Genomic DNA, 21,588 nt, shown 5'->3' on the forward strand with positions numbered 1-21,588 from the left:
CTTGTCTCCACGAAAAGCAAATATATGCTTCTCATGAAAGCACATTTTTTTGCGCAAAAATAATTTTTCCGTGTATTTTTTTCTTCAAAATCTAGGATAAACCAGACATAAACCGAAAAACCAAAACATCCAGAATAAAGCCCATATAAAACCTGCAAAAGTGTACAGAAAAATAAAACCAACGCCCAGCACGATAAAATGGTGGTGGCTGGACACGCCTTTAGCCCACAAAAGTGGCCCTTGGCGCTCTCAACCCACAAAAATTGCACGCAAGGGTACCTTTAGCCCACAAAAGTAGTTGCTCTCTGGATTTCGCTCTTGGAAGGATTCCTGCCTTTTCCACTTCGGCAGATTCCGCCTTCAAATCTCCGCCCATCTCACTTGCAAGGTCTACGAGATTCTGCCCGCCTCCTCCATCAGATCCCTCTCCGCACCAGATTCCTGCATCTCCTCGTCAGAACCTTCTTTCAGTTCCGTGGTTCCTCTTGCTTTCTGCGGTAACTTCTACTGCCGAATCTTGCTTGACTGTACCAACCAGCTTGCTTGAATCAATCAGTTCGCTAGTTATATGACTGCTGGTATTTTCCTAGTAGATGGTTAAATTAGCATACTAGTAGTAGATATGGTTCTCTGTTTATTTTTTCATTTCTTCTTTTCCCCCTTCAGCCGCCAGTACGACCAAGAAATGTGAGCCGTGAATCACTAAACTAGAGCCACTTTTATTTTAATTTATGTAGTTATGTACGTTTTTATATTGTATGAAGTTCATTCTGATGGGATGATCTACATACTGCAATATATTGAAGCACTGAACTGGTGTGTATCAGCATCAGTGTATGACTGAACTAGGACAAGGTACATGATTGATGTTGTTGATACTTGTTAGGCCTGATGGGAAGCAGAGATGATGATGGCCAAAGCGCAGAAGGTCAGGGTTACGCCGCGGATATCAATTCCATCAGGGAGGCGCAGGCCCGCATCGCACCATACGTGCACAAGACACCCATCCTGTCATCAACTTCTATTGATGCCATAGCAGGGAAGCAGTTGTTCTTCAAGTGTGAATGCTTCCAGAAGGCGTGAGAGTTACTGCCTCCGTGTGCTATTTACCTATTCGATGCTTTGCAGTACATGCTGCTAATTGTTGTGGACATATGTTTGCATTGTGCTGTGTAGAGGGGCTTTCAAGATCCGAGGGGCATCCAATTCAATATTTGCCCTTGATGACAACCAGGCGGCAAAGGGCGTTGTGACGCATAGCAGGTTGATGCTAGCTTCAGTGTTTTGTGGTGACTGTTCCTAACATTCAGAAGAAAATTAAGATACTGATGATATGATTTCTTCTCAGTGGAAATCATGCTGCTGCTGTGGCACTGGCTGCAAAGTTGCGTGGCATACCTGCTTACATTGTCATACCCAAAAACGCGCCAGCATGTAAGGTTGAGAATGTTAAGCGTTATGGTGGTCAGGTTATCTGGAGCGATGTCACCATGGAATCAAGAGAATCTACAGCTAAAAAAGTCCAGGATGAGACTGGTGCTATTCTTATTCATCCATTCAATGATAAGTATACTATCAGGTAGTCTTTTGCCATCCAAAGCTTTTATTGTTTAATTGCTCCGTATAACATGACAAATATCCTCATTTCCCCAAAACTAGAAATGCTCCCTATAGAGTCCTGACATTTTCCCTAAGGTAGATGATAAAAAAAAAATCGAAGGTACCATATACATCACTTCTGGTAACGTTTTGTAGTTCGGTAGTCCTGAAGTAGTCCTAGTGACTAGACTACTCTTTAGATGTGAAAATTAGCTGGAATTTGAAATTAAAATATGTAAAAATTCGATAACTTGCTTACTCAAGACTGATGAACTATTCTTCCAGGGAATGATCACAAGGAGTAAATGGAATGACTACATACTAACCCTGGAATCATATTAGCAATATCATTATCTAAATTTTAGGATTTCATGAATCTTAATTAGTTTCATCCATAAACAGAACCTTCCGAATTTTTAATTATTTTATATAGGACCATTTTGGACTGAATGAATATCATCAACCCAATATTTCCACACCAAAAAAAAACGATGTGTTTTATCCAGCATATAATCAATATCTCTGAAGTTTCTTCCACGCGTTGTGTTTGCTCTTAGTGCATAGAGTAACTCGAGTTTTCATTTCCCCTTGAATTTCCCATGAGATATAGGAATTTTACTTGAATGTTTTTCAGTGGTCAGGGAACAGTGTGCCTTGAACTTTTGGAGCAAGTCCCTGAAATCGACACAATAATTGTTCCAATTAGTGGTCTGTACTCTCTTAGCTTCTCCCTAACGTATTTTCTTTGCGTGGAAATCTTTTATAATTTGACACTTGGGAAATATTTTTGGCTAAAATACAGGTGGTGGTTTAATTTCTGGTGTGGCACTGGCTGCAAAGGCCATAAACCCTTCAATACGTATTCTGGCAGCAGAGCCAAAGGGAGCTGATGATTCAGCCCAGTCCAAGGCTGCTGGAAGGATCATCAAACTGCCTGCAACCAACACCATTGCTGATGGACTACGAGCGTTTCTCGGTGACTTGACATGGTAAGGCAAATATACATTGAGTATGTTTCCATCATTTTCTGCACGTGCATTACTAACCTGGAATCATACCAAAACGCTGACCTTTAGTTTTTGAATTTTCACGAGAATGTCAATGCTAGCTGAATAGTTTATTTTGCCAAAATTTATCTTGATGCGAACGCCCTGGAATGATCTGTGATGTTAATGCGACTTATTCCGTTGTAATAAAAATGTTTGCTAATGGATAGAACTATGAGGCATGTTTTATATTTAATTTTATGTTCTAGGCCGGTGGTGCGTGACTTGGTGGACGATGTCATCGTCGTGGATGACAATGCCATTGTCGACGCCATGAAGATGTGCTACGAGACGCTGAAGGTGGCTGTGGAGCCTAGCGGAGCCATTGGCCTTGCCGCTGCCCTCTCCGACGAGTTCAAGCAAAGCCCCGTTTGGCATGAGAGCAGCAAGATAGGGATCATTGTTTCCGGCGGCAATGTGGACCTCCGCGTGCTCTGGGAATCCCTGTGTAAATGAAATTGGGGCCGTGCAAAACTGTTTGAATTTGAAATGCACGAGGTGAATGGCTGCAGACATGTAAAAACACCGATTTCTTACTCTTTGTTTGCTGATCTACTCGGTGCAAAACGTTTTACCATTGATTTCTTACAGTGCCCTGGGTATAAAAGCGGCACATCTCCTGGTTAACAAGAACTGGTGCCTTGTGTAGTGGGTAGCACGTGTGTACCCGGCGCCCAAGGTCCGTGGCTGGCATGAACAATGTAGTCGGTTCTACGAAATTTACTAACCCAACCCTCCTCCCTCCCAACCCTGCCACCCCTCCTCCTCCTCCCTCCTCCTCCCTAGCCGCCCCTCCTCCTCTTCCCTTCCTTGCTGCCGTCTGAGGCAGCCGCCGGGCGCCCGGGGCGCCAAGGATGGTGGCGGCGGAGCCTCGGTTGCCCTGCCTCTGCATGGGGAACTCCGGATCTGAAGAGGCGGCTCCATTGGCAAGGCACGGCCGGCTAGCAATCGTGCGGGCGGTGGATCTGGCGTCCCGGCCGTGCGGGCGGTGGGATCCGGTGGTCGTTAGCGGCCGGCGGCGGTTTCTGCGGTGGTTGGTGTGTGCGATCTGGTGCCTCCCTTCCTCCCCTGTTCGGCGTGCGGGCCATCCTCGTCGGGCCGCGCTTCCTTGGGTCATCGGTTCTGTACAAGAGGCGCTGCTGGTAACAGGGATCTAGTTCGGGCGAAATCCCTGGTCGGCCATGGCTGACCGCGTCGACGACGACGCTTGAGGGCGTCGTTCCCCTCCTTGGAGGCGTCGGTATGGACTGATCCCCTCACTTCCCCTTCCCCTAGGTCTCCTGGGCGAAAGCCCGAACTTTGTTGGGCGGCGACGGCGCTCACGGTGTCGTTCCCTTCTTGAAGGCGCCGCTTTGGGAACCTTGGGGCTGGGTGGCGCTTGTGGGTGGTGGGCGACGGCGGTGGTGTGGCCCTATCCTAGCTTGGATCTGCGTCTGTTGCTTGGAGATGGACTCGCGTAGGTGGAGGTCGTCGTTTGGCGTCATGGTGGCGTCAATGGCGGAGGTACCTGCCAAGGTTGGCACCTCAATCTGCTCTGAAGATGGACCAGTGGAAGATGACGGCGACGACACATGTGAGTGTGTTAGACCGGTTTGTGACCTGGACCCGGTATGTGGCTCCGTCGGGGCCTCCAGCATTAGATGTTAGGCTTAGGTGAGAGGTCTGGGTATTTGACCCAGTTTGCACCCTTTCATCATATGAATTGAAGTAGCGGCAGATGTTGCCAAGATGGCGGATTCAGGCATATCGTTGTACTACTTTGTAAGGTCCTCGAGAATAATCAATAAAATGATCACATGCATCTCCCAGATGCAGAGGCCGGGAATCATCCTCTTTTTCTTAAAAAAAAGAAATTTACTAAACTCAGTTTAAGAAAATTGAATCTACTATAGTGTTAATTTTTTTATAACCTGGTGCCCAAGTGGGTACAGTGGGCGCCTACTTGTGGTCAGATCTTTCTTAGAACCCGGTTCTAGTACCAGTTCTAGTTTTTTCTGAAAACACTTACGCCCACACGTGTGGCAATATTATCACTCGCCCACACGCCTGGATCACCGCCCAGTTAAGTTTGCACGAATCTTGTCACACCGAGGCAGTTTTCGCGTGTCACGTAGGACAAGGCCGGTGTGTGGGCGTTGAAGAGGTCGTTCACACGCCCCACAGCATGCGGTTGCCAGCTGCGCTGTGTGCGCGAACTAGTTTCTGCCCACACAGCCACCACCTAGTCCACGGGCGTGTGGGCAAACTACTTTTCGCCCACGGGACAGTCGTATGTTGTTTGGATGGCAACTGCAGTTGCGCATACATGGCAACTAGGCAACACACACATGGCAACTATGAATCGTTTGCTAGACGACAACTACAGTTGCGCGTACGTGGCAATTAGATAAACATACATGGCAACTGTGATTAACCACACATGGCAACTAGGTAAACACACATGGAAGCTATTGTTTGACCACATGTGGCAAGTAGTTAATCACACACGACAACTATGGTTTGATTACATGCGGCAACTACCATAAATTAGACATGACAACTATAGTTAATCAAAACAGAGAGAGTTGACATGCTTTTACAACCATATTTGCCATCCCGGATAACTACATCTGTCATCCCGGATGGCAACTAAATCGTCATCCCGCGGGTACCTAATGTAGCTGCGTCAGGACATGTGGGCATATTTACTTCCTGCCACACGCGCGGGGTGAGGATGAGTAGTACTTGTTGGACGTGTGGCACGAAGTAGCTACGCCCACACGTGTGGGCAATTCTACTGTTCGCCCACACATAGCCCGTATGAACTGCCCCTGCTCATGTCACACACGGTGTGTGGGCGAATGCCTATTATACCATACGTGTGGTGGATATCAGCGTCCTTTTTTTAGCTTAGCACCTCCTTCAATGTTTAGCACTAACTGAAGTCAATGGTAAGGTTTCTTAGCACCAAGGTTTGACCAACATAGTCCATGCTTAGAACATCAGCAATATAGTCGGTTCTCAGGGCAACTCCAACGGGCAGTTACTAAATTGTTTGGGTTGGACAGTTCAAATATCTTTTGCCATCCAACGGCGGTCACCAAATGTTCACGGACTAGTTCGGATGTTTGAAATCCCACAAACTATTCCTAACCATGGGGGAATTAGGGAAGTCCAGACATCCACGGGCCCCACAATAAATTCACTTTTTTTCCTTTCCTCACTTCTCTCTTCCCTCTCCATTGGACAAGGGGGGCATTTTGATAAATATGGTTGGATGACCCGGCTATTCGCAGCCATGTCTAAATGTGTCCACGAATATTTGATGAGCCTATTAGGTGATTGCTTTTGGAGTGGCCCTAAGGAAACCGAACCAACTTCAATGTTAGTTTTTTCTTGACACCAAATTTTTGACCCACATGTTAGAATATTGTATTTCCCTATTTATCTTTCTCTCACAAATTGGACTAGCTTGGGCCCACTTGTGGTCAACTCTCTCTCTCTCTCAACCTGGTATTAGGACCAATTATAGTTTTTTTCCTTAGCACCTCTCTCTCTCCAGTGTTTAGCACCCAACCAATTATAGGTTTTTTCCTTGGCACCTCTCTTTCCAATTCTTAGCCCTTTTCCTAGGGACGCGGAGTTTTGGCTCTAGGGAACACATGCTCCATGGTAAATAGTAAATAAGAAACAAATAAGAAATAAAATTTAAAATTTCTGTTTTTCTGTGGATGTTTATGTTAGTGTAACAAGGGCGCTTGCCAACTTCATGCAAAGTGGACATCCGTGCTTCATCGGTGAAAAAAAAAACAAAATTAAGTGTACCATTTGAAAGTAACATTTGTTGTTTGACTTTTTTTTGCATACATCAACATGCTTAAGTTTTTCCCTTAAAAATTTACAGGTAGCATTTGTGTGTAACAATGAACACATCTATTTTTTTTTCAAAAATAAAAATGACCTTGGCAAAATACATTTTTGACGTGCAGAAGCATATACTCCCTAGATCCAAAAGCAATATCCGTTTTCCTAGCAACAAGTTTTGATCAACATTGTGCAACTCACTTCGAATCATCGAGGCCCGCCCTTTTTGGTTCCTATTTCTTTTCCGCTTACTGACAAGCAGCATGTCATAGTGTGAGATAGAGAGATGTTTTTGAGTTGAGGCAGATTTGTTTCTCTACACTGACAAGTGAGACCCAAACACGTCATGTAGGTAGATTAGGCAACTATAGACAGGAATATGCGCTATGTAGGCAGAGTTTGACGGCTATAGACAAAAAGAATCTATTGTATTGCATTGTTAACACAAGTTGTGGCACTGGATCAACATGTTTTTCAAATTTCGGTATGAAATCAAAATAATCAACACGTGCAACCTCATGTATCACTAGTGTATTTGACTCAAATAATTTTTGTATTTCCTTCATAAAGAAATAGGACGCGTCTAGCCGGTGGCCGGCTGCCCACTAGCACTCCGTGGTGGCCGGCTGAAAAAGGTAAGTTTTTGTCTTCCTGACTCATATTAGAAAAAGTAAACAGGTGTGGACATATGTGAAGAGGATAAATAATTGTAAATTATTCATGTGAACTGGCGTGAACGTATTTAATTTGTGTTTTCAGTTTTTTAAAAAATCATAACTTTCAAACCGCGCGTCGAAATTAAGATCCGTTTTCACTTTTGGAACCCTCGTGACGTGCTCTTCGAAACTAGATCCCGCATGGTTATGTTTTGACGGAAAAAAAATTGTGTAATTTTCTCCCTGTTTTGTGCAACTGGCTAGTCGTCGGTGTGCAACTACCTGACAGGGATGTGCAACTTTTCTCCTATACTGTAAACATGCAGATTTCAATGATGGTGCAAAACTAACTCCTTCCAATGAGATGTGCAACTTCGTTTGTTACCCAGGTCAACTGCATAGTAGTTGATCTGCAATTTTTTCCTGTCCGTGGATGTGCTTCACTATTTGCTGCATCGGCCAACAACCTAACAGTGGATGTGCAACTTCGTATACTACCACAGCCAACTGTTTAACTGTGATTTGCAACTTTCTCTTGTACCCCATGGATGTGTAGTTTTCCTGCTAGCACACGGCCCAAACCACCCCCTAGTGAATTTTGCAACTTTAGCACTCTGTTTATATGCAACTTTTTATCATTCAACTGATGTGCAACTTTGTATATTGCCCGTGGCTAACTACCTAGCAGACTATGTGCAACTCTGTTTGTTGGTCCCGCCAATTGAAAATACAGGTCCACAAATAGAGAGCGTAGGGAGTTGCACATTGACTAATAGGCAATTGGCTTGAACAATAGACTAAGTTGCACATATCCCTTGCAGAGGAGGTGGGGGTAGGGTGTGCCAACAGTGAAAAACTATGCATCCACGAGTAGGGAGGAGGGTTACACAACGACTACTAGGTAGTTGGTCAGAATAGTAGACTAGTTGCACTATATAGCACGAAAGTTGGCATCGAAAAAAATTCGTCGAAACATACTCATGTGGGATCTAGTTTCAAAGATCTCGTCACGAGAAATCCAACAGTGAAGACGGATCTAAATTCCGACGCATGGTTTGAAAGATATGACTTTTTAAAAATTTAAAAAACCCGAAATAAATAGACGTGGATCTGTTTTTCGTCACATGTGACAAGTCTGACCGCATTTAATGCTAGTAGTCACATGCACTAGCAGACAATACATGCATGTATGCATGCGAGTGACAGAACGGCCGCTCGTTCTCTCCAACGAGTGCGCGTGCACTTTTAAGATTTTAGAAAAGAAATATATGATCATTTAGATCATTATTTTAGTGATCTAAACGCTCTTATATTTCTTTACAGAGGGAGTATTTTACAATTTTATATGGACTAAACTACACCATGGATCAAGTTTGTATACATGCAGTGTAGTTACTTTTTTTTAGGGAAGGCCATCATGGCTAGCTTTATTGATTTAACATAGGCATTACATCGTCCACAAGTGAAGAGATCAGACAACCCGGGGGCTCGTCTGTCCAGTTTAAAGAGGTCTTATTACAATAAGAAAAGTTAGCTAGCACATGCGCCGCTTGATTGGAAAAACGAAAACAATGCTTGAAGATAACCTTCCCTATTAAAGAAGAAACATCCACACATTCCGCGAAAATTGCTGTTGCAGCATCCCACCATCTAGATTGGCCATCACAAAAGTTTATGACGTTTAAGGAATCTGATTCTGCCTCCACACGAGGAAACCCAAGGGAGTTTGCAAACACAAGACCATCACGCATCGCCGTTGCTTCAGCCATCATTGCATCTGCAACATGAGGTATATATTTGCATTGTGCTGCTAAAAAGTTCCATTTATCATCTCTAATTACAGCTGCCGAAGCTCCTGCACTTTCATCTGCAAAATAGGCCGCATCAACATTTACCTTTATGAACATGAGGTCTGGTTTCGTCCACTTCATCTCTCTATTATCATTTTGTTTGCGATTAGCTTCATGATAATTACTAGCAATTGCCAGGACGGACATATGCCACCGCGTGGGATGTGGTGGTCTACCATCATGAGTGAGTTCACGTCTTATCCACCATAAGTACCAGCTGCCCACCATAAGAGCTTGTTTGACAGTAATATTCGGTTTTAGTGACAAGGGTAAATCTGGTGCAAGGAGTAGATGTTCCAATATAACTGGCCCTGAGCGATCGATCAACTTTGCTTCCTCAATCATTCCCGCTATGCCTAGGCGTTCCCAGAGGTGCTTGGCATTGCAACAATCAAACAGTAGGTGGCGGACATCTTCCGCATCTTGATAACATATAGGACATGCCCCATTAGTTCCAATATGACGGTTCGTGAGTATGGACTTTAGCGGAATAATACCATGTAGAGCACGCCAACAAAAAATTTGAATTTTACGTGGGACCTTTTGTTTCCATAGTGTACTCCACACTGCTGGAGTTCTTGAGCCTCCAGGTCGCGCCATCACCGTTGCATGTACCTGGAAAGATCGTATCCATTGTACTTTGTATGCTGATTTCACAGAGAAAAACCCTTTATGATCCGGGTGCCATGCGATAAAGTCCTCGAAAGCCCCATAGTTGAGGGGAATTTGCAAGATCCTGTCTACATCAACCGATATGAATATAGATCTGATCAGATCCTCGTCCCAAAAACCAGTCATAGGGTCAATTAGATCATGAACTCGTGATATCAGTGTTTGCCCCCGATTTGATAAAACTCCCCTGTCCGGACTAGACGGTATCCAGGGGTCGCTCCAGATGTTAATGTTCTCACCGGTACCAACCCTCCAGATATACCCCAACTTAAATGTTTCAAGACCTTTCATAATGCTCTGCCACGTAAACTAAGCACCACTCTTCAGGGTAGATTGTAATAAACTTTCATTAGGGAAGTATTTTGCTTTCAATACTCTTGCACACAAGGAATCCGGGTTAGTGATCAACCGCCAAACTTGCTTTGAGAGCATGGCAAGATTAAAAGAATAGAGATCTCTGAACCCCATACCCCCCCTCACTTTTTGGGTAACAAAGCTTCCACCATGTATACCAGTGCATTCTTTTGTGTTCCTCATCATCCCCCCACCAAAATTGTGCTATCAAATCAATTATCTCCTTGCATAGGCCCTTGGACAGGCTGAAAACAGACATCGCAAAGACTGGGATGGCTTGGGCTACAGATTTAAGTAATATCTCTTTCCCTCCAGTAGACAACTGTTTCTCCATCCATCCCTTCAGTTTTTCTTTTATTCTGTCATAAAAATGCCTGAAACAGTCACTCCTATCTGCACCCACCATAGCTGGCAGCCCAAGATACTTATCTGATAATGCCTCAGTATCAATGTGTAACTCCTGGCATATTTCAGTCCTAGAAGTTGCAGGTGTATTAGGACTAAAAAAAATACTAGATTTAGCCAAACTCACCAATTGTCCCGAGCTTTCACAGTAGGCATCTAGAACATGATGTAAGGAAGCTGCATTTAAAACATCTGCTTTCATGAGAATCAGAGAATCATCAGCGAATAAAAGGTGTGATACTGATGGTGCATTTCTACACACTCTAATTCCCTCTATGCCACCAGCTTCTTCTTCAAACTGCAATAAACTAGAAAGACCTTCTGCACAAAGAAGAAAAAGGTAAGGGGAGAGTGGATCCCTCTGCCTAATACCCCTAGTCGGGATGAAAACATCCGTCTCCTGAGAGTTAAACCTTATTTTGTATCTAACAGAGCAAACACAAGCCATTATCATTTCAATCCATTGTTCATGAAAACCCAACTTCACCATCATATCATGCAAAAAGGACCATTCCACGCTGTCATATGCCTTGTGCATGTCCAATTTAACCGCACATAGTCCAGTCTGACCAGCCCTCTTGTTCTTTATTTTGTGCACACATTCATAAGCTATAAGGATATTATCCGTGATCATCCTTCCAGGAACAAATGCACTTTGGGTAGGGGAGATAATCTCAGACAATATATTTTTCAACCGAAGTGCGAGCATTTTAGAGATGATTTTATAAAGAACATTACACAAGCTTATGGGACAGAATTGAGTTACCAGTTCTGGACTGTCAATCTTGGGTATCATGATAATAGTTGTGTCATTCCATTCATTCGGAACCTGTCTTGAATTAATAGCAAATAGCACCTCATGAGTGATCTCATCTCCTAGGATATGCCAATATTTCTTAAAAAATATTGCATGTAGTCCGTCAGGCCCCGGAGCCTTTAAATCCCCAATGCTAAACACTGCTTTTTTAACATCATCCGCTGAGAATGGTGCCATCAAGAAATCATTCATCTGCTCAGTTACTTTGCGTTGAACCTTTTGTAAAAGATTTGGATTTGTATGCTGCACCTCTGAAGTAAACAGGTGAGTAAAATAATTCTGAATGTGAGTGTTTAATTCCGGCATATCTTCAAGCCAGTTCCCTGCTTCATCTTTCAGTTTTTTGACGTAGTTCCTTTTCCTCCTTGCTGAGGCAAAGGCCTGAAAAAATGTTGTGTTACGGTCGCCGCTCGTAAGCCAGGTCGCCCGTGACCTCTGTCTTGTTTGAATCTCCTCCAACTCAAGCAAGTACTCAATCAATTCAGCCAATTCCCTTCTCTTTACGTCACTATCATTGTTCATAGGACCAGCCATGACTCTCTCAAGCTCACGTTGGGCCTTGCGCAACCTTTTTTTTTGGTTTCTTAAGGACACGCTGGTCCCAATCGTGGAATATTGCATGCATTTTATTGAGCTTCTCATAAATACTTGTAGCATTAGGATCAGCACCTACATTTGTCCAAGCATCAGGAACAGTATCATTAAAGCTTTCTTCCCGCAACCATCTTGCCTCAAAACGCTTGACCTGTGCATTATTTCCTCCCATCTGATTGTGAGAAAAATACTCTGTATCCACACATAGGGGCTGATGATCAGAGTGATTATATTCCAAATTTTGTAAGGCTGCATCAGGGAACAAGACCGACCGGCCATCATTGGTTAGTCCCCTGTCTAGTCTTTCACGTATCCTGCCTCTATGCCATGTGAAGGGATCACCAATATACCCCATGTCATGCAATTCACAGTCATCTATTGCCTCTTGAAAAGCCTGCATGTACTAGATTGGTCTTGGATTTCCACCCTCTTTCTCATGTAGATATTGGATCTCATTCAGATCACCGATCAGCAGCCACGGTAAGCTGTTGCTGCGATGCAACTGTCACATACGACTCCACGTCATATGTTTATTTTCCCATCTAAACTCACCGTACATCCCAGTCAAGCGCCAACTGACGTTATTACTTTCTTCAATTCTTACATCAATGAACATAGAGTCTAAAGCTAATCTTTGAACTTTAACATTATTTTTCCATAACAGCAGTAAACCTCCTCTCCTTCCATCACTGGGACAAACAAACTTCTGGTCCATCTTGAGCCTTCGACGTAGACACTCAGCCGGATAACTGTCAAGATGTGTCTCCGACAAAAACATCACCTCGGGGTCATATCTTCGCTGGACATCCAGCAAAGCACGCACTGCCGGGGCGTTCCCAAGCCCTCGGCAATTCCAACTTAATATCCTCATTACGTTTAGTTCCTTCAAAACAAATCAGACAAACTGTTCTAAGAAACCTGCCGCAGTTGCGATGCGGAGGGACAAATAGTAGTTAACGAAGTAAGAACCATAAACCGATCACAGCACCTTGAGTGGAGCCGTGCCGGGACAAAAAACCAGCACCGCAGAGCGAGCGCTGGGACGTGAACAACGCAGCCGTCAAATCCTTTGAAACAGCCGGGAGCAACGCATTATCAGCAGCGTCTAGGCTGTAGCTAGGAACACTGCATGAACGCATCAGCCGGGAGCAACACATCCATGCATGAAAGCATCACGTCTCCTTCTCTCGTCAGATCATCAAAGTAATTGCATGAAGATGCCCATGACCTGTAACACAGGATCAATGGCCGCCGCCGCCGGCGGCGGCGGTCAAAACCTAGATCGCTATTCTAATCGCCGCAGGGCGTTCTTTTTTTCACATCACCTTGTGTAGTGTAGTTACCTAGTTGATTTCCCTACAGAAATAACGGTGTTTCTTTTTTCAGTGGCTGGAAACACCAATACTGGTCCAGTAGTGCATGAGAAGTTCAGAACCCATCTCCGCGTGAACACGAATCTTGAAGCACTCAGAACAAACCCCTTGCCACCCGAGGCAGTCGTCCTTTCTCCCTCCCACGCCCCTCTTCCTCCCCCTTCCCCTCCGCCGCCGCCACCGCCACCGCCGCCGCAAAGAGAAGCGCGAGAGAGTGGGGCGGCCGTAGCAAGCGATGCCGAACAAGCGTCAGCGGGAGGCGCGCAAGCGCTTCCGCGAGGCGAATCCCGGCCTCTGTCCGCCCGCGCCCGCCCCTCCGGCCGACGGCACCAAGAAGAAGAAGAGCAAGAAGAGCATGTTCAAGAAGGTGAAGAAGGCCGGAGCCGGCGGCGGAGTAGGAGGAGCGGGGAGGTCGAAGCACCCGCTGCGGGTTCCCGGGATGCGGCCCGGGGAACAGTGCTTCATCTGCAAGGGCACCGACCACGCGGCCAAGAACTGCCCCGAGAAGTCCTATTGGGACAAGAACAAGGTACCAGCCCACCATTGCACGGCTAAAATTGCTCTTCGTAGAAGCTTGTGGTGATAATGTTGTTCGGCATGCTATGAATTGCTACTTGCTGTAGATTCCATGGACCCAAGAGCATTGGATGATGTAGCTGTCCTGTCCTGTGGACTGGCTTTATAGCAGATTAGTGTTAGTTGGTGGCTGTAGTAGAAATACAGCGACAGAAGTGATGTTGATTTTGCTTTAGCCTGCCTTTGCTTGGTGAGATTGTCACTAGGCGGGCTAGGATTGCGCTTGCTTTGTGTTAGCGAGTATTTATGACTACCATAGAAACTCACAAGTCAAACAACATTCAACACTTAACTTTGGGAACAAACATTCATCAGTGATTATATGACGAGCTGGCAGTTCCTTGCAGTCATATGAATGCATGGTATTGCTGAAAAATGTTTGATATGCTAAATTATGTTTCATCGTGAACTCATGATCCATTACATTAGTTGGTTTAATGTCTGATTTCACCATATGCAAGGTTTCCGTTTCACTATCTCTTAACAATTGTATTATTTTTCTGTTATTTTCAGATCTGCTTGCTCTGCAGGGAGCGAGGGCATAGTATGAAGAACTGCCCTGACAAAGGTGATGGGGATTTGAAGAAATTCTGCTATAACTGTGGTGAATCTGGGCATTCCCTTTCCAAGTGCCCGAAGCCCATTGAAAATGGTACTCTTCATCCATTCATGTTATGCTTAGATTACAGAAGATGCAATTTCTTCATGTGGTTAACACTATTCTACATGTCTGCAGGCGGTACAAACTTTGCGAGCTGTTTTGTCTGCAAACAGCAGGGACATTTGAGCAAGGATTGCCCAGAAAATACACACGGCATTTATCCCAAGGTATTCCACAGGATTCCCTGTCCCCTCTCATGAATCATGACACTACTACTACCAATATAAGGCATTGAAATTGAAGGACATATAGTTTCATTTTGTATTTACGGGTTCATGCATACAAACATGTCATGCTGGCAAAAAATGATTTTGGCTAGCCATAGTTACCTACTTACTAGTTATGATGTTTGAATTGCTTGTGTCTTGAGGAACCCAAAGAATATTCACTGTTTTTTTTTCCTTTGGGATAGTGACGCATCATGCAAACAAATGGATATATGATCTTTGAGAGGTATAACCACCTCTTGATAAACGATAAGTACCTGTTTCAACGTTTTTAGGTTTTTCTGTACGAGTCCTGAGGTACAAAACCAGTTTGTTGGTGGAGCCAGGCTTGTTTATAACTTTGACTTTCTGTTGTTACTTTTGTTGCTGTTAACACCTTCTACCTTGATTACGTTTAGTTTATTCAGTCTCTGCCTATTTGTACATGGATTTTAACTCTATATATTAATGTTAGGGTGGTTGCTGTAAGATATGTGGTGAAGTTACACACTTGGCGAGGCATTGCCCGAACAAAAGGCAACAGTACTTCGAATCCTCGGTGGATGATGGTAAACAAACTGGAACTTCTTCCTTGACAAACCAACCTTTGCAATATCACAACCATGCATGCATTCGCAACATTTTGAGTGTCCACTGGAATGTGAAGTGTGTTGCAGTTGGTCTATATATATTTGAATTACCTGTTGCCATCATTTAAAGTTTCACACCGAAAAAAACATCTGGACAATAATTCTTGTATATAAGCATGCTGGCTAAACTTATGATTTCAGGTTATACAACTATTTTGTTTCTGAAGATTTGTTTGTGTTGTTGTATAACATAGTTAGCTTTGCCAACAACAGAGATATATTTGTAGGCCGCGGTGTTGTATTGTGATGCAGAGGCTTTGGATAGCTGAACATGTTCCCTTTTCAGTCCTTAGTAAGGGTTGAGTAATGACTAACTGTACAGGCGCCAGTATCTTACTCTAGACAAAATCTAATGTATTTATATATGTTGAGAACTTGTTGTTAGTTAGCTGGTGCAACTGAATTTCTGCTGGTAGTTGTGTGCAGTTCATTACAGGAATCTGTGTTTACTTGTTTATTTGTCGTCGTTCTTATTTTAGGTATGAATATGGAGGGAGATTACCAGGAAGACCATACTCTGCATGGTGGAGATGATCTTGAAGATGATTTCATTGATGAAGAAGAGGTAAAAACCACCAAAACAAAAGCAAAGCAACCTAGCAGTGGCGAGAAGAATGCCAGCTCAAAGTCAAAAGGAAAACAGGCTCCAAAAGTTGTAAAATTCTTTGGTTAAACAATGCCGCCATTTTTGTAGCGTATGTCGAGAATGGTCATCTTCCTGGACAATTCTTTTTGGAGGAATCCCAGCCTTGTAACTTACAATGCAATGAGAATGTATCTGTCTACACTGCGACGTTGGAGAAATGCCATATAATTTGAAATATCTGATCGTCCATCTGTCCTCATTAAGCTGTGGTTACACAGAATTTGTGATATAATTCATGGGGTTCTACGAGCGGGCGATGTGCCTGTGTCTGGCTGTATTGTTGGTTTGTCATCGATTCGTCCAAATCGCAGTTGGTGCAGCAAGTCCCGAGCAAAAAAAGTAAAAAAAAATGCTGCTGTGCTGTCGTGGGCAGGGATGGAGCCTCTTTTTTTTTTTTTTTTTTTTTTTTTTTTTTGCGAATCAGGCAGGGATGGAGCTTGGTTACAGGTCAGAGCGACGGATGGGTGGTGTGGAGGCAGCGCCTGTGGATCGCCCATGGCTGTCGCGAACGCGCCAAGGAGGGGACGTGCTTGGTCAACCGCCCCTCTTCTTCCTCCTAAAACGGCGGCATGGCACCATGCATGCATGCGATGCGAGCCCCAGGTTCCCCTATATTTCGCCCGGCGCCTCCTCTCCTCCGGGCCTTGAGAACCTCGCCCGCCGCCTGACGCCACCGTCGTCGCGTCCGGCGCTCCGTCCGTGGAAAGAAGAGAAAGCCCATCGTCAGCCATGGTGAGCGCGCGCGCGAGACGCCAGCGGCGGCTTTGGGTCGATGACGGTTCGGTTCGATCCTTCTGGTTGGTTGATTGGTTGATAATGAGGTTGCTCTCGTTGTTGTTGTTGTTTGTGTGATTGCAATGCAAGGCGAACTCGGCGTCGGGCATGGCCGTGAGCGACGAGTGCAAGCTCAAGTTCCAGGAGCTCAAGGCGAAGCGGAGCTTCCGGTTCATCACGTTCAAGATCAACGAGCAGACGCAGCAGGTGGTGGTGGACCGGGTGGGGCAGCCGGGCGAGACCTACGCCGACTTCACCGCCACCATCCCCGCCGACGAGTGCCGCTACGCCGTCTTCGACTTCGACTTCGTCACCGACGAGAACTGCCAGAAGAGCAAGATCTTCTTCATCTCCTGGTACGTGACCCATCCATCCATGCATGCATGGTCTCTCACGCGTGAGCACGTAGCTAGTGAACGATCTGTGCCTGTGGCTGCATGCATGCATGCAGGTCCCCGGACACGTCCAGGGTGAGGAGCAAGATGCTGTACGCGAGCTCCAAGGACAGGTTCAAGAGGGAGCTGGACGGCTACCAGGTGGAGCTGCAGGCCACCGAACCCAGCGAGATGACGTTGGACATCGTCAAGGCCAGAGCCCTCTGAACAAATTTCTCATCGCATCGCTCCAACCAGGCTCCAAGGCCAGCAGCTGGATCTACATCACGCCCTACGTACCTGCGCCCCCGTACCATCGTATGCCGTTTCCCCTCCGTCGTCGGTGTCGGAGCCTCCCCCTCCTTGTAAACTAGACATAGATGGTCTCTCTCGTTGTCTTTCCCGTTTCCAAGATTTTAGACGGCATGCCCGATCTTATTTCCCCCCTTGTTGCTGAGGTGCGTACTACGTAAATTTGTCCGTTCTCGTTGTGTAAGCGACTCGCTCCACACGGGCCGCACGGCACTTATTCACGAAAAGACAAACATTGTGGTGTGTTTTGCTCCTGGTCTCCTTATGTGCTCGTTCCGAAAGGAGCCCTGATGCTCGCACTATCCAAAAGTTTAGACGCGTTTGTCTTCTGCTAGTGATTTGAAAAAGAATCCAAAGTTATGGATGCGAGAGTGAAACGTTATACGAAGAAATTTAACTTACAATGTAAGGGCATCTTCAAAGCAGATCCTTAAATCGCCTGCAAACATCCAGATGACATTGTTTTGTTCGGATGCAGTTTGTCATCCAACGCCGTCCGCATCGGTCCATGGACCAGTCCACTTGTCTGTTTTCTCGCAAACCAGAAGCAAATTGGGGGGATGGGGGTGGGGAGTTTGTGGGAGTATGGACAGCCGCCGCGTAGGACTCCGACTCCCCTGGCCCACCCAAAACCCCATCAGGACCCGCATCTTCATCCCTTCATATTTCTATGCATCCCCTTCCCTCCCAGCCGTCGTTGCCGCTCTACCACCTCGGCCACTCGCCAAGGCCTTCCCGGACCTCCGCGACCTCGGCCACTCCACCCGCTCGCCAAACCGTTTTCCTACGCAGCCGGTCCACACCTCTCGTCCGACCGTCGTGCAAGTACCATCCGCCCCTACGGGGGTCACCACGCCCGACAAATGCTTGGTGAAATGCCCGTGCTAATTTTTTTGTCCCTTCTTTGAAGCAATGGGTTCGTACATGAAGTACATGCACGAGCACTACGTTGAGCCATCCGATTTGGAGGATTGTGCAGATAAAATGACGATGATGCAGGCAATCCTTACAGACGCGGAGCATGTGGAAGAGCATGTTCTAACCAATTGTCACAGACACCGAAAAGCTCTTGGCAATGTCCGAAGCAAGAGAGTGGCCAGGTTTGCTCAGATCTCTTGATTGCATGCATTTGAGATGGTAGAACTACCCAAAAGCTCTACAAGGGCGATATCAGAGCCATGTTAAGAAGCCCATTATCATTCTTAAAGGATTTGCATCACATAACCTCTGAATCTAGCATGCCTTTTTTGGCATGTCCAAATCTTACAGTGATATTAATGTGCCGCATCGGTCTCCATTGTTTGTTAGGTTGACTAAAGGGCAAGCTTCTCCTTGCACCTATATTGTCAATGGGCATTAGTACAACATGGGCTACTATCTGATTGAGGGTATCTATCCTTTGTGGGCTACCTTTGTCAAGACCATATTCGATCCAGTTGGTCAGAAAAGAGCTATCTTTGCCCAAAGACAAGGAGCTAGAAAAGATGTGGTGGGGCATTTGGACTGCTCCAAACCCATTTTGCAGTTGTTTGTGGACCTCCTAAACAATTAGATCCAAAGACCCTATGGGAGGTGATGACATTTTGCATGATTATGCACAACATGATTGTGGAGGATGAGAGTGAAGATGTTGTCGGAGGTCTGGAATTTGGAAGCATGGGTGATCCTATCCAACTTCCAGATCAGAATCCCGCCATGTTTGATGAGTATGTTTAAATGCATCAACAAATTTGGGATCGGGGAACTCATGAGTAACTTAAGAAAGATTGATTGAGCATCTGCGGGCGGTTAAAGGGGGCAACTAGGACATCTGTTGTGGAGGCTGAGATTGCTAAAATCGCCTCGGTTCAAACTTTATGGAAGTGGGAGGCCGTTCCTCATGGTGATGATGCCTTCTTGGTTGCCTTTCCATCTATGGAGGTTTTGCGTCGAGTGTCTGCTTTCGAGTTCAAAGTCAAGTCTCACAATGTCATGATTGCTATTAGTGAATGGTAATCATAAAATGATGTCAAGCCTGCATATAATCCGCTGAAGCCAGTTTGGGTACATGTCACTGGAGTTCCACCGCCACTTCGCCACTTTCTTGGTTTGTGGGCAGTGGGATCCGTCATCGGTGCAACACAAGATGTTGACTTGATTTGCTTACGACGTCGTGGCATCATGCGTATTCAGGTGGCTGTCCTGAATCTAAATATATTCAAGAAAGAGGATAATGCAGGGAGTGCCTCAGTGTCGGCTGGGGGGTATATCAAATTAAATGGTTATGACTTCCGGTTTGTTCTCGAGGACGATGATTTCAAGCCTGATGATGATTTTATCCCTCGTATTTGGGAACACCATGATGATGGACCCGACCATGGGGCTAACCGCGAGGATGACTTGCCTGATCGTGATGCGAATAAAAAGGCAAAAAATTCTGGAGTCTCAGGTGCAGCTTTGTCTGAATCTCAGTCTGATGGGAGTGGGACCGTCCCAATGAACACAGATGTTCGTTTTTCGGATGCACAGAGAGTTTGCTCGCACAAACCCATGAGCACCATGGAAGAGTCACGTACAAGTACCATTCTATCCATTGATGCGATGCATGCAGATAAATTGGACGCAAGCATTGCTGACCATGGCAATGCACACGCAGGCCTGGACCTTCCCAGCCGAGTCACTGCCATGCATCAGATTAATGGGGAGTTTGGTCCACCAGCTGCTGGCCTAGCGGAGACCGTCGACTCATCTATATGTCCAGCTGATATGCATGAGGCTACAGATCTCCGCCAGTGAATGGACGTGCCGGTTCAGCAGCCGGCTGTTGCTGTGGTCTGCCCACCCACATAGGCTGGTCTGCAGTCTTCCAAGCCGTCTCACGATGCTACACAGATGGAGCCATGTGTTCGTCTCTCTGCACCGACTTCGTCTTCAACACCTACCATGTTTGCTACTGCTTCATCATTGTCGACGGATCGCGCGACGACACCGGTGGCTCTTATGTCTAAGGGAAGCTCCCCCCTTCGGCGTAGTAACCGTCACTCCGTCTCTGTTGATGGTTCTTCTCCGACCGATGAACATGCTATGGACAAGGCAATGCGACGTCAGGCTGCACGTAATTTGGACACCGTTCCAGGTAATTTATCCGCAAAATCTTTTCTTTCTTTTCAGATTCACGTATTTCTTCTAGCTTAAAGAATGTTGGATGCTCTATCGGAAAGAATGATAATGAAATTAATTTATCGGTTGGGGTGCTTAAACATATGGAGATTGACCGATTAAAGGTTTCTCCGAAGTGTAATGCCTCCATACCTAACCTTGAAACCGAGGAGGAGGATGAAGCAGATGCCAAATATGATGGTTCGCTTATATCCCACTTGGTTGGTGAGGTTACCGAGGTTGGATTGGATGACGTAAGACCTGGGTCCATGTTTTGTGACTTCACAGCGTCCTCGCGGAAATCTAAATCACACTCCTCTAAAAAGAAACAAAAACCGCCCAAGATGTTGGAAATATGCCCTAGAGGCAATAATAAAATGGTTATTATTATATTTCTTTGTTCATGATAATTGTCTATTGTTCATGCTATAATTGTGTTATCCGGAAATCGTAATACATGTGTGAATACATAGACCACAACACATCCCTAGTGAGCCTCTAGTTGACTAGCTCGTTGATCAAAGGATAGTCATGGTTTTCTGACTATGGACATTGGATGTCATTGATAACGGGATCACATCATTAGGAGAATGATGTGATGGACAAGACCCAATCCTAAACTTAGCTCAAAGATCGTGTAGTTCGTTTGCTGTAGCTTTTCTGAATGTCAAGTATCATTTCCTTAGACCATGAGATTGTGCAACTCCCGGATACCGTAGGAGTGCCTTGGGTGTGCCTAACGTCACAACGTAACTGGGTGACTATAAAGGTACATTATAGGTATCTCCGAAAGTGTCTGTTGGGTTGGCACGAATCGAGACTGAGATTTGTCACTCTGTATGACGGAGAGGTATCTCTGGGCCCACTCGGTAATGCATCATCATAATGAGCTCAATGTGACCAAGTGGTTGATCACGGGATCATGCATTACGGCACGAGTAAAGTGACTTGCCGGTAACGAGATTGAACTAGGTATTGGGATACCGACGATCGAGTCTCGGGCAAGTAACGTACCAATTGACAAAGGGAATTGTATACGGAT

At 45.5% G+C, this 21,588-nt stretch overlaps 3 protein-coding genes across 4 annotated transcripts; all 3 read left to right on the plus strand.

Annotated features, from left to right (window-relative positions):
• Nucleotides 1-218: 218 nt before the first annotated feature.
• Nucleotides 219-3,235, plus strand: LOC125539386 (serine racemase). The gene is made up of 7 exons (XM_048702827.1): nt 219-497; nt 887-1,079; nt 1,177-1,263; nt 1,349-1,579; nt 2,234-2,307; nt 2,402-2,588; nt 2,855-3,235. The coding sequence occupies exons 2-7, from the start codon at nt 892-894 to the stop codon at nt 3,099-3,101; spliced, it is 1,014 nt and encodes a 337-aa protein (XP_048558784.1). The 5' UTR covers nt 219-497; nt 887-891; the 3' UTR covers nt 3,102-3,235.
• Nucleotides 3,236-13,294: 10,059 nt separating this feature from the next.
• Nucleotides 13,295-16,125, plus strand: LOC125539387 (DNA-binding protein HEXBP). Of its 2 annotated transcripts, XM_048702829.1 has the most exons (5): nt 13,299-13,738; nt 14,299-14,437; nt 14,522-14,613; nt 15,128-15,221; nt 15,782-16,125. In XM_048702829.1, the coding sequence occupies exons 1-5, from the start codon at nt 13,445-13,447 to the stop codon at nt 15,973-15,975; spliced, it is 813 nt and encodes a 270-aa protein (XP_048558786.1). In that variant the 5' UTR covers nt 13,299-13,444; the 3' UTR covers nt 15,976-16,125. The 2 variants fall into 2 exon arrangements, with proteins under 2 accessions (XP_048558785.1, XP_048558786.1); XM_048702828.1 differs by having other exon boundaries at nt 13,295-13,738; nt 14,299-14,613.
• A 693-nt stretch (nt 16,126-16,818) lies between these two features.
• Nucleotides 16,819-17,368, plus strand: LOC125539389 (actin-depolymerizing factor 6). Its single transcript, XM_048702831.1, has 2 exons — nt 16,819-17,078; nt 17,174-17,368. Exons 1-2 carry the CDS (start codon nt 16,831-16,833, stop codon nt 17,322-17,324), a joined length of 399 nt encoding a protein of 132 aa, XP_048558788.1. The 5' UTR covers nt 16,819-16,830; the 3' UTR covers nt 17,325-17,368.
• The last annotated feature ends 4,220 nt before the right edge of the window (nt 17,369-21,588 follow it).

The sequence above is a fragment of the Triticum urartu genome, chromosome 2 (assembly GCF_003073215.2).
Source record: "Triticum urartu cultivar G1812 chromosome 2, Tu2.1, whole genome shotgun sequence".
Taxonomy (NCBI): domain Eukaryota; kingdom Viridiplantae; phylum Streptophyta; class Magnoliopsida; order Poales; family Poaceae; genus Triticum; species Triticum urartu.